General features: G+C 46.8%; 1 protein-coding gene across 1 annotated transcript in view; it reads right to left on the bottom strand.

The window, feature by feature from the left end:
* gli3 (GLI family zinc finger 3) overlaps window positions 1-16,251 on the bottom strand; it is a 96,097-nt gene that overhangs the window by 4,294 nt on the left and 75,552 nt on the right. The window contains exons 7-14 of the mRNA XM_085763886.1: window positions 14,877-15,078; window positions 11,359-11,578; window positions 10,227-10,340; window positions 9,118-9,258; window positions 3,070-3,219; window positions 2,806-2,970; window positions 2,426-2,713; window positions 943-1,333 (exon numbers count right to left, since the gene is read on the bottom strand). Coding sequence (XP_085620012.1) covers window positions 943-1,333; window positions 2,426-2,713; window positions 2,806-2,970; window positions 3,070-3,219; window positions 9,118-9,258; window positions 10,227-10,340; window positions 11,359-11,578; window positions 14,877-15,078 — 1,671 coding nt within the window. The remainder of the gene's footprint in view (window positions 1-942; window positions 1,334-2,425; window positions 2,714-2,805; window positions 2,971-3,069; window positions 3,220-9,117; window positions 9,259-10,226; window positions 10,341-11,358; window positions 11,579-14,876; window positions 15,079-16,251) is intronic.

The raw sequence follows: 16,251 nt of genomic DNA, 5'->3' as shown, positions 1-16,251 counted from the left end.
AAACACAGACAGAGAAACGGGGCATGAAGAACGTTTGAACACGGAGAGAAAGAGAGACAACAAGGAAATTATGTGGTGAAAGAGAGATTACAGGAGGATGAGAGTAAAAAAAAAAAAACCGCCAAACAAGTTAAGTGCGGAGAGATCCCTGAAAACAGATGTTACCCAAGACAACTGGCAGAATTTGGCCATGAAACATTGTTACATGCTATTCTCTATGATATGATACACAACTTGATATGGGCCTGATAGCATTTTCCCGCAGAATATAAATTTGAAGCATTTGCTTTGCCTGAATGCTTCAGCCAAAAGATGGAATTCAGGATAATCCATAGCTCAAAATGAGATTTGTACACACATTTGTGGTGAAGTGTAAATTATGTGTACAGGTGCTTTTGAACTGTAAAGTGTCCACACAAGCTCTTGATGCACACAATGGGGTTGGGAGCATTTGGGAAAGTGTAAGGGTTTTGAAAGGGGCGTCCTGCAGCGCAGTGGGTAGAGCAGGCGCCCCGGGTTCGAATCCCGCATCAGGCGATCCTTTCCTGCATGCCACTCCCCCTCTTTCTGCCTCCCAATTTCCTGTCTCTCTCAACTGTGCTGTCAAATAAAGGCAAAAAGGCCCAAAAAATATACTTTAAAGATATAATGTGTAGGAATTACGCCCATCTAGCGGTGCGGTTGCATATCGGAACGTATTCTTGATGTTGCATTCACGTGAAATTGGGCAGACGTCAGACGCCCCCCCCTTATGTATTTGTAACAACTTGTAACAACTCATTCTAAGGTACCAGAAAGCTTTCATTTGTATGCGGGTGTGATTCGACTTCAGTGAAATACGTATTTATGAAAGCAATATTCAATTTTTGCTAATAAAAAGCCAAATAAGTTACATACTGGGGCTTTAAAAAAAAGTGAGAAGGTTTTGAAAGTTGTCCTTACCCTTCCCCAGGATGTTGGGTAGTGTGGAGCCTTTGGGGGGCGGTGTAGGGGACAGGGGCCCCAGCCTGGGCAGCGCTCCATTCACCTGCTTCAGCCGCTCCATCTTGATGTGCTCCATCCAGCGCAGGGGGCGGCCGACACTTCGCCTCGCCTGCAGGGTCAGCATGGCCGCGGTCGCCGTGGAGACCGTGGAGTCCATGATGGGGGCTGGCTCACCCTCACACTCCTCCGCCTCCTCTTCGTTTTCCTCTTTCTCTTCGTCCTCCTCCAGCCCCTCCCCTGGCGAGCGTCCGGCGCTCACAGCAAGCTGGACTCCACTGCTGGGATAGGTGCTGACGGGGGACTGGTCACTGCTGCATGTAGACTGACCGCCAGGGCTTGGCTGAGACGTCTGATGGACACAGACCAGGAGCAAGAGACAGAAGAGAGAGACAAAGAGCAGACGGTTATAGAGTCTCCTTTACATAACACAAGGGAAGTCACATTCAGCATCATGTGCAGTATGTCACAACCAACATATGATGTAATGCCTGGAAGGATGCATCCCCTTTTGATATTAATAATTAGAAATAAAAAGTTTAAAAAATAGATTATGAAAAAGAAGATTGCTATATAATCCTCTTTGCATTATCTATACAGTTTGTGCTGGTTGACGGAACAGGAGGTGTTTGATAGATAATATTGTGTGCATGTGATCCAGTCAGGACACACACACAAAAAAATGCCTTAAAAGAGAAAATCATGTTTCAGGTTTTCAGCAGTTGGGCAAATAGGATAAAAAATCCTCTTATGAGACTGGCGTCTCCTGTCTAATTAGGTTGTTTACCGAATTAGAGGAGCTATGTTGCACTGAGGAATAATGGAATCAATTTTTTTGGCATCAAGTGTCAACAGTGTTCGGAGGGTATTCACCCTCTTTTGAATTTGGCTGCACAATAAGAGTGGAGCCCTGGACAGTGTCAGGCGAACTTTCAGAAGCTCACACTTCTGCCAAAAGCAAACGGTGGGCCACTGCTCAGAGAAATGCATCTGCCTTCGGTGAATATCACAAGAGAATGAGAGGGAGTAATCGAGAATGACGGCAAATGCGGTGCGCTTTGGGTGGAAGTGTCATGCGGGTGTTGTTAGGATGAAAAAAGTCAAACAGATAATGAAACAATGGTCAGGAAAAAAAAGGACGAAGAATGAGACCAGACCTCACAGATACAATGTGAAGGGACACCTATCTCACCTGATTACCCACTGTCCTTAGAAAGAAAGAGAGGGACATGCCGAAGCATTGAACAGAAGAAAAGATTTGCTCATTAGAAGACTTCAACCATGCTCCTGGTTAAATGTTTAATACACACAACTGTAGTAGTCAAATCATTATGTTAAAAGCAAAGGAATTGGTAGTAGAAGTATTAAGGATGTAAAGGAAACTACATTGTGTTAAAGTTGTGAGTCGGAGCAACATGATACAAAGCTTCAGATAAAGTCTCACCATGGGCTTCTCTGTTTTGATGGACTTGACCTGCAGACATTCATCTTGTTTTGAGGTAGCATGGTTGTACTCCCTTTGGTCTGTATACCCACTCAGAGGCAGTTGCCCCGGCGACCTGCCCTGGCCGTTGCCCCCCTCCCGGGGCGGCGGCGGAGGCCGTGGGTAATCTCCACGCTGTTTCTTGGTGACGTGCGCCTCCGGGCCGTGCACCGTCTTCACGTGCTTGCGTAAGGAGCTGGGGTCCGTGTAGCGTTTGGTGCAACCTGGGATTTTACACACATACGGTTTCTGCAAAAAAAAAAAAGAAGACAGATGAGATGTGAGAGGTGTGTCGCCAACTCAAAGAGGTGTAGCTGTTTGAAATTCTCTTCCTCAAGTACCTCGTTTGAGTGCGTGCGATTCTGATGTTTGGCCCGATCCGAGGCGTTGGAGAAGGCCTTGTTGCAGCCTTCGTGCTCACACACATACGGTTTCTCTCCAGTGTGCGAACGTAGGTGGGTCTTAAGGTTTTCCAGACGGGAGTAGGCCTTGGCGCAGCCCTCAAACTGCAGGAACACAGCATAAGACATAGGTTAGATATTAAAAAAATAACAAAAAAACATCATTATCAATGAAATCAACTGAGCAAATAGAAGCATCCTTACTGTGCACTTGTGTGGTTTTTCCCCAGTATGCCTACGCATGTGGACCACCAGCATGTACTGTGCCTTGAAGGGCTTCTGCTCTCGTGAGCATTCCTCCCACCGACACACAAACTCCTTCTTCTCCCCATGTATGTGGTCATTGTTGATGTGCTAGGAGAGAAGATAAGAGAACGTAAACTCAAAACAGCTCCTGCACTAATCCAAGCTCCTGACAGTGAAGTAAATGCTGCGTCATTTTGGCTTAAGCTGATTCGTTGATTGGTTTGAGGGTTCTTTTTTTTTGCTCTGCACAAAGACAAATATAATGACATCTTTCCCCATTTTCCATTTTTTGCATGTGGTTCTTTTAATTCTCTTAACTTTCCCTCCTTTTTCAGCCGCCATCTCTTTTCCCCCCTCTTCCCTCTGTCACTGTTAGAATCTGAACAAAGACTGGGTGACGACTTGTGAGTCTCGGTGTCCGATCTGAACTGGATTTTCAAATAAAAACCCTGTCACTTGGCATCACATCCGGCCCCGCGCTCCCTCCTGTGACAAGGGCTGACAGTTGTGCTGCCGTGGCAACTTCCAATCTGAGGCTTAGGGAAGGAGGGGGAGGTGAGAGGGAGGTGAGGGGAGATGAGGGCGAGAAATCAAAAGTTCAGTCGAGGCATCTGAACTGAAACGCGAGGGCTTTACACCTTCAGCCGAGCATTATATCTCCCAGCAGCACCTTTCTCCAGCTCCGGCCCTCTTTTCTCTCCTCCTTTTTCCTCCCATCCTTCTTCCTCTCTCACTAACTGTCTTGTAAAAGGGGCTAAGTAGTGGATGTTACAGAGGAATGAAGGAGGTGCAGGGGAAGGAGGGGGGGAAAAAATAGACACAGACGTAGACCCTCTGGGGATGAAGTCAACATCTGGCTGTCTTTCATAGACAACACTGTGTGGTGGCCTCTGAAGTGCCTTTCCGAGAGCAATTTAAACCCAGGGAGACAGACACAATATCCTGACCAAAAGAAACCGGTATTATTACATTCCTGAGCAGCAGAGAAGAGTCTTTTTTACCTTGGGGGTGAATGAGAAGAGAGCCGTATGGCAACAGGAGAGAAGAAAGAGGAGATAAATAGAGACTTGACTCTGAATGCTCCTTTAAATGTCTGGGGGAAAATATGCCGTCTTTGAGGACTCGCTCGCATGATTGTTGAGCTATAAAACAAGCACAACCAGAGCAAATAAAAGTATCCAGGGTCAGTTCCCCCTCTGGGCATCACACAGCTCCGACAATGGCATCTTTGTACCTTCCTACTGCCCTGCCCACTGGCCAGATCGTGACCCCACATTCAACTATGACCATGACATGCAGCAGAATGCGCCCTACTGTTAATCTTTTTTTTTCTCTCTCTCTTTCTCTTCCAACACATTTTGACCCCGAGTCTCTTCTAACTGCAAAACCTCTGCCCTCCCTCACCAGTGAAGGAGGGGTGTCAACAAATGAGTCAGCGCCCTAACAGCAGGGTGCGACAAAAAGAGACCGACACTAATATATCCGCAAAAGGACCTCCATTATTCTCACTTGACATTTTTTTAATTCTAAAGTGACAAAACAAGACTAATTCCGGGGAAAATGATTGGGGACTGGATGACCACAGACGTTAGTGAAGTCCCCCCACCCACCCTCCACCTCCACCCCTGGCCCCCCAAAGATTGATCTACTCCCCTGCTCGGTCAGAGCCTCAGAAAACCTGACTCGTCTTCTCGTTTTCTCTCTTCTCTGTGAGGGAATCCCTGTGGCAAGCGATCGGTCTGTTGTGAGCAGCGTTCAATATCCCCCTGGCTGAGAGCGATGGGAGAGAGCGCGGCGGTGCTGGATCACGCCAGTGGCTGGCACCGACACACACACACACACACAAACACACACAGATGGATACACACTCGCACCCTGTTTGTACAAATGAAGGAGGTCGTTGACGGGTGTGATGCATGAGCCTCGGAGCTGACAGAGAGAGTGGGGGACGGACAGCATCAAGGGGGGAGAGAGGAGAGAAGGGGGGCCGCCGAGAAAACCTAATGGCATGATCTAATGGCAATTCTTATTGAATCAATAATCTCCATGCTGAGCAGACAGGCCCCGTTGGCCGGCTAAATCGACAAACAGGTGCTGATAGCGGCGGCGCGGCAGGTTATTCATCTTCCCCCTGCCAGCTTATCGGCCAACAACTGTAAAAACGCCACCAAGATGGATTTAGGAGGGAGTCGCACGACAGGGAGCGCCGGGCGACACGGACACAGGGGACACTGAAGCCGCCTGTGACGTATGAGAGGCACACACACACTCACACACACACATACAGGTGCAAACACTGTTTTATTTCTGCAAAAATACCCATAAATATAAATGCATAAAACTATTTTATTTCAGGATTGGTGCTTTAAAAAAAAAGAAGAAAAAAGGCCTAAATAAATAAAAGGCTCTGATTTCAAATTATTTTCTTCCCTCTACACGTTCAAACCCACACATCTCCACACGCATTACTGTAATACACAGAATCCTATCTTTTTTTTGTGTGTTTGTTTTTGCTATTTTGCCCACTTCAGTATCCATCTCCATGTCTCCTTATCAAACTCTCTCTGGGACACAGCCCTCATGCATTAGAATGCAAGCGTGCATGAAAAGAGGGCCTGTTTACAAGGCAATTTCACTAAGCTGTGGGACCCGCAACACCGTTTAGCTTTATCAAACACTGCCTAATAAATCATATGCTCTTTTGTGATGTCAGTTGCTGAAGTGCTTTGTGTAAAGAGAGAGGAAAAAACAGCATGAAAAAGGCAAAGAAGGGAGGGAGGCAGGAGGGGGGTGGGGAGTGGAGGGAGGAGAAAGTAAAAAGGGGGAAAGATTGAGAGAGTGAGGGAAGGAGGGTGGATGAGAGTGAGAGCGTGAGCGAGCAGGGGGCAGGGAGCTAGAATTGGCATGTGTAATTCAGCGCAGTCTTTTCATCTTAGAGTAAGATACTCTAGACAGATAAGGGCCCTAATCCTTCTCCTGATCAAAAAAAATCTGCATTTTACCAATTAAAGGCCTGTGCCAGCAGCCAGAGAGGGGGGCTGCCTTCAGACTGCGCCCGCGTTTATCTCCCCGTAACACCGGGGAGGCGCACAGCCGCCGCCTCAGCGAGGCTGCACCCAGGGAGAGCCGGCTCCCCACCTAAGAACAAGGACATCACAACGCCACCCTACTTAGCTGACCTGGAACCGAGCGGTACACTGTGGTGGGTAGAGAAGGCCTGATGAGCTGCGAGAACACACACATGCAGACCACCAACCCTATCACACACACACACCCCACATATAGTCAGCTGCCTGCCAGTGACTTATAATGACAGGACAGAACTGAACACTCCAGTTCACGGGAAGGAAAAAGTGATAATTACAGATAATTACAAAAAAAAGCTGGAAAATAATAAATTATGCAAATTCATCTCACACATCTGTGATGAAAAAACAATCATTTTTTTAATATGCTTTTACTTCCCATTTCATCTCATGTGCGACCACTCTACTCTACAGCCACATTGTGGGCTACTGAGGAAAACGCTTTGCCGTGGCGACGACAGCGTGGCTTACATTCACTTTTTTTTCACCGCTGCAACATCAGTGAAAATGCATAGCTGCCTCGCAGGTTTTCGCCATGGTGAAGTATCAGTAATGGATCAATGAGAAAATAATAAAAAGACTGTTGAGCAAGGCCATATTAGGGAATTATAGGAGTGTGGGGTTGGCATCTCCGGCGACAAACCCGAGTGAAAAAAGCCCACTTCAGAAGAGAGACATTAAAGAAGCCACCAGGCCTTATCTTTAAAAGTGCTCCCTCCGAGGGGAAAGGAGGGGAGGGAGAGAAAATGAAAGAGGAAAATGAGAGAGGGAGAGAGGTTTGGGCCCAAAAAAATGGGGAAGCACGAGAATGTGGAGCTGAGTGGAGAGGGAGATGGGGAGAGGTATGAGAGTTGAAATGTAATAAATGAAATAAATACAGCGAAAACTAAAATTGACACCCGCCTCGCTTTTGCTGACTGGGTAGGCCAGATAAGTGAGCTAAATTGCATAGATCTGATGTTTATCTTATCGGCTGCACCGAGAGCGCTTAAACGCAGATGATAAAGGAGCGCCGTGGCATGTCATGGTGAGAGCATGTTTGAGAGTGTAAAAATATGCATCAAGAGCGCGGCAGGAGTGCTTTTGAACAAGGTGGAAAGCGATGAGGGTGGTGTGAAGGCTTAATTCTAAAATTAGGCCAACCACAAAGGAAGTGGGGTATTCGAATCAGTGCAGCTGCTACTTTTAATACTTCAGAAAGCGTTTTTTTTCCCCTTTTTACCCGCTCTTTACGACTGTCAACACAGCAGACAAATTGTTTAAAGACGACCACAGTCGAGTACGAATCCGTGTTTAAACTTTGCACAAAAGCAAGTTGTGAAAACGGTTCCAACCAACAGAGAAGCTGTTTTTTTTTCTTCTTTTTTTTTTTCCTCCTCATCATGTTTTTTTCCCCCAAAGCCATTTCAGAAGACAAGTACAGGGGGAAGGGACGCTCCATTGTTTGGTTACATGGAAATCCCCCCCCCACCCCCCACCCCCAAACCCCCTCCCAGTGTGAGAGGAGAGCCACTGTGGTCCAAATACTGTACTTATCCTATTACTGAGGGGGGTGGGGGTGCGCAGAGATAAGAGCATTTTCTCGTCCGCTCTGCTGAATTAGAGGGCAGGGATTCTGTAGGCGAAGACTTTTATTGGCATCTCTCTGCATATCTGCATGTGCATAGAAAATGAGAAATAAAACGCACTATCAGAAAGTCAAATGACGGAAAACGAAAAAAAAAAAAGAAAAACAATTCCAAGATGGAAAAATGGAAGAACTAACTAATACGGATTTTGTCGGTGTGTGTGTCTACACAGCGATCTGATAATGAGCGCAGCCTGCCAAGGTTAGGCTGGATGGAATATGTGCAGGAATGAATGAGAGGACGTTGCTTTGTTTTTTCTTTTTTTGGGGGGGGGGGGTGGCCACCTGGTGTGACTACTGTAAGGGAGAGAGGATGATGCGCGCCGAGCTTTTGGCTCTATTAACGAGCCGCCATCCTCTCCCGCCGCCTTTAACTCATCCCGCTCCCCTGAAACAGGGGCAAGAAGTTGTCAAGATCCTCAACCTTTTGAGCCGAGCCCTTCAAACACGGGAGGCAGCCCATTCCGCGCTGAGGATATCAATTATAGATAGGGGTTACCACCGCGGCTGAGGATTGCAATGTCAAGACGGCAAATAGACAGCTGTGGAGAGCTGAGGATCTTTCTATCAGATGTGCGGCTGATGTGTGTGTGTGCGTGTGTGTGTATGTGCGTATCCCTTGTTCGCCGCATCATATTGTGGTGGATTTTCACCATTTCTCAAAACTTCAGCCTCTCTTCCTCTGACGGGGTGATCGGTTCACAGGCCGCACCAGAGCAGCAGAGCTAATAGCATCAGTGTAAGTAGCCAGTAGTGGCGGGGTGTGGGTCGGGGGTGGTGTGGGGGGTGATACGACCATAATGTCATTAATATTTAGCTTAACAGTGAACCCTCGGGCGCGAGCGTGATGAGAGCCATCCATCTCCCGGGCTGTGTGAGAGTTGTGATAACAGACAGGACAGGAGGAGGGCCAGCCAGCCGGCCGGCCGGTCCGGCGTCGGCCACAAAGCTCAACATCCTGACTCTGGGAGGCTTAACCCACCAAATCAGTTAGCACAGTTCAGCTGTGAGATGTGCTCTCCAGCTTTTTGAGCCCATTACCACCGTCCCTGGATCCAATCAGGAATCCAGCGCCAGTATCAGACTCGACTGCAGGCTGCTGCTGCTACACACACACACACATACATACATACAGGGCCTGATAGGAGGCATCGTCCAGAGGGGCACTGCTGCTGCTGCTGCTGCTGTTGATGCTACTGTGAAAACGCTTACAACACACATTGTACACTAAATTGGACCTGGAGAACAACTGGGGTTACTTTTCTTTTTTTTTTTTTTGTAAATGTAACTCACTTGTACTAGCTGCTCCTGCGTGTCGAACTCGCGGCAACAGTTCTCCCAGTGGCAGTTGGTCTCGTAAACCACCTCCGGCTCCTGTTTGCTCTCATCTTTGTCTCCCTCCTCCTTCACCAGGGTCATGCCGTCGGGATGGTCCTGAAAAAGTGAAAAAAAAAGCATGCAGCACAACATGTGAGGTAAAATGTGAGTAATCTGATTTAAAAAATTAAAAAAACCCAAGCTCTAAAGGCTAAAGGAGCTGCCTCCCCTCTCATCAGTCCATCTAAATGTGTCAGGAAAGTCATTTCTTTTAACCTCCTGCTGGTTCACAGCCAAAAATGATTTGGTTACAGGTCTGAGCTTCGGTGCTCCTGTGAATCTGGCCTTGTTTGGCTGTCTGGGAGAAAAGTGTGGAGAGCGGAAATGTAGCGCTGAAAGCCCGGCTCTGTGTTTGAGGTTTGTTATACGACAGGACCGGCGGCGAGTATTTGAGGAATCTAACCCCCTCTTCCTGCTGTAGGTTGCTCTATTAGCCCAGACATATTTCACTGTCACAGTTAGGTGGCTGAGCAGAGCAGAGAGTTGGTGTGGGCCAACGCAGCCTCCACCACACACACACACACACACCTCGGGCTGCGATCTGCAGCTGAATATCGACTCTAGTAGGGTTTTTTTTTTTTTTCCTGCAGATGCAAACACCCACTGTTATCACGTTTCTCTTTCATTTTGCCAGCTGCTTAAAATAAAATTAAATAAAACAGAAAAGCAAAAAACAATTTCCTTCCAGTGTCCCAAAGATCAATGGATTGTTTCGCTTCGGAAACTGAAAAGTGATAAGAGCAGGGTGGGGAACCAGCACCAACAAAATGGGCAAATGCAGGTAAATAAATACAGACTGTGGCTGGTAAGCTTGTGTATTGTTGTAGCCATGATGGCAGGTGACCAACTATTATATAGGCTCTTTATCCTAGTGGAAAAAATCTAAAAATAAAACCTAGATGGTGAATTCTGGGATTACAAACCAGTTTGTAGGGGGATACAGACAAAAAAAGATTGTTTTGCCAGAAAGATATGGAAAATTAATGTTGATATTGCAGATAAATGAAATGAAAGACAGTCCTCACCTGTACGCTCACTGCACCCGGGCTCGGCAGCTCCTCCTCTGGTTTCATTTTGGAGCGCTTGTGGTGCATGGGGTCTCCTGTGCTGCTCACAGCGGATTCACTCGTTGGTTTTGTCTGTGGAGATACACATACAATATTTGAGTGTCATCCATATACACAATCCCTTTTTTTTTTAAACTTCTTGAAATTTTCTGTTTTATTTATTTTATGTAGCGATATCAATACGAATGTCAGTCGCTCAGCACCTTAATCAACCAGGAAAACACAAACTGTGGTTGAACTCTAATGATTCTGTATCAGGCTTTTAGAGCTTTAACTAACTATGCTAATGAAAAAACTATGCAAAACATTAGCTGCCCTAATCATTGCAATTAAAATAAACTAATGAATTCAATGAAGCTGAACCAATGGATGACCTGAGCGTGGCCTTGGTTTTGATTTGCCCCTGGGGGAATTCTTGTTACACGCCAAGCTCAACCATACAATAAAAGAATGAACACATAGACTTATGGAGTTGTGGAAAGGGAGTTTTTTTTTCTTGGTTTTCTGTTTGACACCGTAGCGATCTTGTCACTCTGTGTTCCTGTAACACATCTATCTTTGCTGAGAGACAAACGATTCAGCGGTGACCCCGAAACAATAACTACTGTTTATTCAGGAGGAAGGAAAAGGAACATTAATGAAAGAGGCCCCCATTCACCATAATGCAAAATCCCCGCAATGGGGGGAAACAGCAGGGAGGACGGGTAATAAACACTGAATATTTACTTCAAATGTGGGCCCGCACATACAGTAAGGGCTGAGGAAGGAGAGTGAAAAAGTCCCTTTGGATCCATCCATCCATGTCAATATCCCCTCACTACATCCCTGTTCTCTCTCTAGTGATTAATGGAGTCAGCGGTGGGATTCTATGCTAACAAGCCCCTTGTTGTTCGCTGCAGGCAGGTTCTGGGGCGGAAAAACAAGAGACAACACAAGTAGGAGGAAACTCCCTGGAGATGTGCACGTGGAGGGGGGGTCCTGCCTGTATACTGCGACGGCTTCGCTGCCTTTCTCCTGGATGTGGCTATGGCATGATGCGATGCCGCTATCTTATTACCTGTGATGATGAATCGCACGCTGCTGCTCTCACCTGTGAGGAGTCGTTGGAGATGACTGGGCGCTCGCTGGCGCTGAGGCCGGAGGGGGGGATGCCGGGTACGGGCCTCTGGGTGGCGAAGGCCGGCGTCGGGTGGATGAGAGGCGGGCTGTGGCCGAAGGCGGAGCCCACCAGGCCCGGCTGGCGGCCGATCAGCTGCTGGTGCACGTGCAGAGCCACCGGGGTCGGAGGGTAGGCGAAGCTTAACGCCGGGCTGGGCGGGGGGAGAGAGGAAAGAGGAAAGAGGAAAATGCAAAAGCGGTTACATCGGAGTGGATAAAATAATCATAAAACTACAAGTACAACTTGACTAAAACATCAGTTACAGAGGCAATGAGGCAAAAGGGGGGAAATACAGTGAATAAATGGATTGTTCTGGATAGCTCCTCATCCCTGAGGACAATCTGACAGGAAATGTTGTGGTAATGCTGGAACCGTGGGGCTGTCGGCAAATCCCTGCCAATGAATGTTCAGCTTGTTAACACGCAGTGAATTATCATGTGGTCTGTGTAAGGCAGTATGTCATTCTTCCACTGGGCAAAATGATACAGATGATAAACAATCTGGAGTGTGTCCGATAGCCTTGTAAATAAAGAAGAATGATGTTCCTGTTGGAGCAACAGAGTTGTTTCCTCTGTTTATTTACCCTCATCCTGAGTTAACTTTGTTGATGCTAAGAAGAAAAAAGAAAAGAAAAAAGAAAGAAAGAAAAAGTCCCAGCAGCCACCGAGCCTCCTCTCCTCTCCTCTCCTCTCCTCTCGGGTCAGTCTAACCACAGGTGAACGGCCAGATAAACACAGATCTGTGTGGCTCCACAGCAGCGGCCTCCATTCATCCTGAGCCCTGACGCTCCGCTCTGGCCGCGGCCCATATGTCTGCTGATCTTATTACGAGCCGAGTGGAAATCAATGGGCCGAGACACATTTGGGGGCCCATCCGCTTGTCATATCACTCATCAGTCTGTTGGCTCGGGCTATTTGGGTCCTGTCACCGGGACAGTGGCCGAGCAAGCAGCGTGATTGATCAGGTTCTTCTTTACAGATTGCTGATCAATGGCTGTGGGTGGGGCGATGGATCTTTTTCCATTTCACCTCTCTCCTCTTTCCTTTACTTCCCTTCGCTCGCTCTCTCTCTCTCGCGGTTCCATGGTGTGATGTATGTGACGTTTTCCGTGAGGGGCACGGGATGACTGACACCAGCCGCCGGGGAGGCAGGCTGACTCCGCTGGCTGGGAGATCGTCACCCACACGGGGGTTTGACGTGGACAATACACACACACATACGCTTGTTCTCTCCGCTGCACACTTCTTTAGCCTTCTTCTCTAACACTACAGTATTTTACAATTATCATGGCGCCGTCCCGGGGGAGACGCGTAGGTTTCCACCGCTTTATGAAAAACACCGATCAATGATATTAGAAAATCGTTTAGAACATCGTTCCCTACGGGAAAATCCTGCTGTTGGATGTTTTATTGGCACATGTGAGTCCCTCAACGACCACCTTGAGAGCAACACAGTCAATCAAAGCTCCCAAAAGACATCCTGACAGGATAATAGTTATGTTTTGTAACATTAAAGCAGCAGTTCATTGATTTCATATCACTCTATAAAACCAGGCAGATGATTCAAACAGAAGAGAGTCCAAATTTAAATGTATAATTAACTTTCTATTAGAGCTCAAGCTCCAGAAACACTGGATCCTACAATTCCCACAATGCAGCCTGACCGTGTCTTTCATCATCACACCCCTACTTTGTTTAAACCCACTTTTTTTTCTAATTCTCAACCTCAAGTTGTCAAGATTTTCTGAAGTCTGAATCATTAAACACTGTGGCCAAGAGAAGATTACCCAGATGACATCACAATGACATCATCAGGGGTTTTATCAACAGACTTTGAACGGCCCACTCCTGAGTCACAGAAGACCCAACGGTGGTACTTTCTGTGATGAAGTCAGCTGGACTTTGCCCTACTTAAGTAACAAATTATAGAATTTGTATAAAAATAAAAGAGTATAAAACACTTTTAATGCTTTGGATTGAATGCAAAGATGCATTTCTATCTAATTCAGGGGTGTCAAACTCATTTTACATATAGGGTTAGCAAATACAGAGCAATATGATCTCAAGTGGCCCGGATCATTAATATAATAACATAATAACCTATAAATAATGAGGACTCTAAATTTTTTCCATTTTTCATAGTGCAAAGAAGCACAAGTACATTATTAAGATGTTTACATTTAATGGACTATCCTTTTACACAACACTATGAACCTGAAATTTCTGGAGAAAAATACATGTAATTTAAAGTGAAATTCCGGCGTAAGTGTAAACCATGGTCAAACACACCGTAACACCGAGTTAGACCCCCCCTCGAGAGATCAATTTGCCCGACCGCTACATTCACGAGATCCACCAACTTCAGCAAATACCGCAATATCGCCACACACGGCGCTGTCCGGATCCACTGCCTGACCGCAACCAAAACGCCACCATTTGCCCAAAATAATGCTCAGAACTGCACCAAATGTCATCAATAGTACACACAGGGTCCCAGCACGTAGTACGAGTTGTCAAACATCTGCTAGCTTTGCCTGTTTTCTTTAGCAAGGAGATGCAACTCAACTCACCTACTTCTCCTCCGGGAGCCGCTCGTTGGTGAGGAAGCCCTGACGAGTCGATCACCGAGTGCACCGGAGTTCCGCAGCTCTTAAAAATGCTCATTTGCGCCTATATCGTGGCCAGCACTCGATAATAATAGTTATAAAGTGATATGCAAGATAAAAAAAAAAAAACTCTGATTGTATTTCCATGAGGTAATTGTTGATTGAGCTGCGGAACTCCGGTGCACTCGGTGATCGACTCGTCAGGGCTTCCTCACCAACGAGCGGCTCCCGGAGGAGAAGTAGGTGAGTTGAGTTGCATCTCCTTGCTAAAGAAAACAGGCAAAGCTAGCAGATGTTTGACAACTCGTACTACGTGCTGGGACCCTGTGTGTACTATTGATGACATTTGGTGCAGTTCTGAGCATTATTTTGGGCAAATGGTGGCGTTTTGGTTGCGGTCAGACAGTGGATCCGGACAGCGCCGTGTGTGGCGATATTGCGGTATTTGCTGAAGTTGGTGGATCTCGTGAATGTAGCGGTCGGGCAAATTGATCTCTCGAGGGGGGGTCTAACTCGGTGTTACGGTGTGTTTGACCATGGTTTACACTTACGCCGGAATTTCACTTTAACAATATCATGCCTCCTCTGTCTTCTATGTAATTTTCACACTGGGCTAATTCATCCCGCAGGCCGGATTGGACCCTCTGGTGGGCCGGTTTTGGCCCGTGGGCCGTACGTTTGACACCCCTGATCTAATTCATTGGCATGAAAACTATCAAATGTTTCTAAATCAGTTGCTTGTAATACACTGAAGGAAACAAACAGGTTTGTCTAAATGGACAAGGACGATGACACAGTGTAAAATGTATTTCTGGGCAAGGTCATTTTCCAAACAGTGCACTACCTGATGGCTCCAGCGGAGAGGTGACCGTAGGAGCCGCTGGTGGAGGAGCTGGAGCGCGAGTTGTTCAGCATGGTGACCAGAGAGTTGGGCGAGTTGCGAATCATGGTCTGCAGGTCAAAGCTGTGCTCGGAGAGGGGCGAGATGGGCAGGGGGCGCTTCCTGCTGGGCCGTGATGGCAGCCTCGGGCTCGAGAAACGAGAGCCTGCAAGATGAGGAGAGAGGAGGAGATGTTTTTTTTGTTTTTTTTTAAGAGTAAGGTATGAGAACAGAAGTGACTGCCAAGTGGCTGCTATAGAAGTGAGAGGTTAGAATTGCCTGTAAAACTGCACATCAGCCCTTATCTGCTCCCTCATTCCATGTTTTTTTGGAGACGTGCCTCGGCTAAATTCCTACAAATGAGTTACAGATCACAAAAAGAGCATTCGCTGGTTCCTGCATGGTTTTCCAAACTCTAACCTAATCTAACCCTAACAGATGACATTTTTGTCAATCATCAGACAAAAGACTCATCTGTTTGAGTGTTCGGCTGTCACTTGATGCACTGCTTGCATTTCATCCATGAGAAAACATGCCTTTTATTTTGGAGAAATGCTCTGACTGTGTATGGTAATATTTAATCAAGTCCAATTTGACTCGTTATTCAAATGCAATCAGTGTTGACTGGAAATAGTAAAAGGGGGTTTGAAAAGGTAAAAGGCGGAAAACAGCGCAACCATTCTCTCTGCACATACAATGAGCCACGGGTAGAGATTAAAACATGACTTTTGTTGTCTTTTCACATGGAGATGTCACAAACAAGACAGGGAAAAACAGAGGGAGATGGAAGGAGGGGAGAAAAAAAACCGCTGAGGGGATGTCGCGCTTTGTGCATGAACTGACACAATGACTTTGTGACTCAAGACTTGGAAATAAAACATTTTGAGTTATTTTATAAAGGCAAACAAAACCAGCTTACGCAGCCCCGATAACCCCCCCCTTCATATTTACGTCCCCCACAATCCATCCATCTCCCAAACGTAAATGCTCCATCTCTCGTTTGACACATCCAACGATTACAGAGCGCTCCATTCACATGGTAATCAGAGTGTGTGGATGTGTGTGTGTGTGTGTGTGTGGATGCGTCTGCGGTGGCAGCGGTGGTGTTCTGGCATACGTAGTCCTGAGTTTCTAACACTACAAGCACCGAGCCGTATGGAGAGCAACACCCCCTTTACATTGTCATTGTATAGAAAATCTGTCTTTTTTTGTGTCTTAGAGAAGGGGGAGGGGGGAGGGGAGAGGGGGGGGCTGAGCACACATACACACATACAAATCCCTGAGCTCACATAATCGCTAAATACAATGTGGTTAGTCATGTGACGTTCCTCGATATGTC

The sequence above is a fragment of the Trachurus japonicus genome, chromosome 20 (genome assembly GCF_045865225.1).
Source record: "Trachurus japonicus isolate A0001 chromosome 20, Traja_1.0".
Taxonomy (NCBI): domain Eukaryota; kingdom Metazoa; phylum Chordata; class Actinopteri; order Carangiformes; family Carangidae; genus Trachurus; species Trachurus japonicus.
This window is presented reverse-complemented; position numbering and strand designations above follow the sequence as displayed.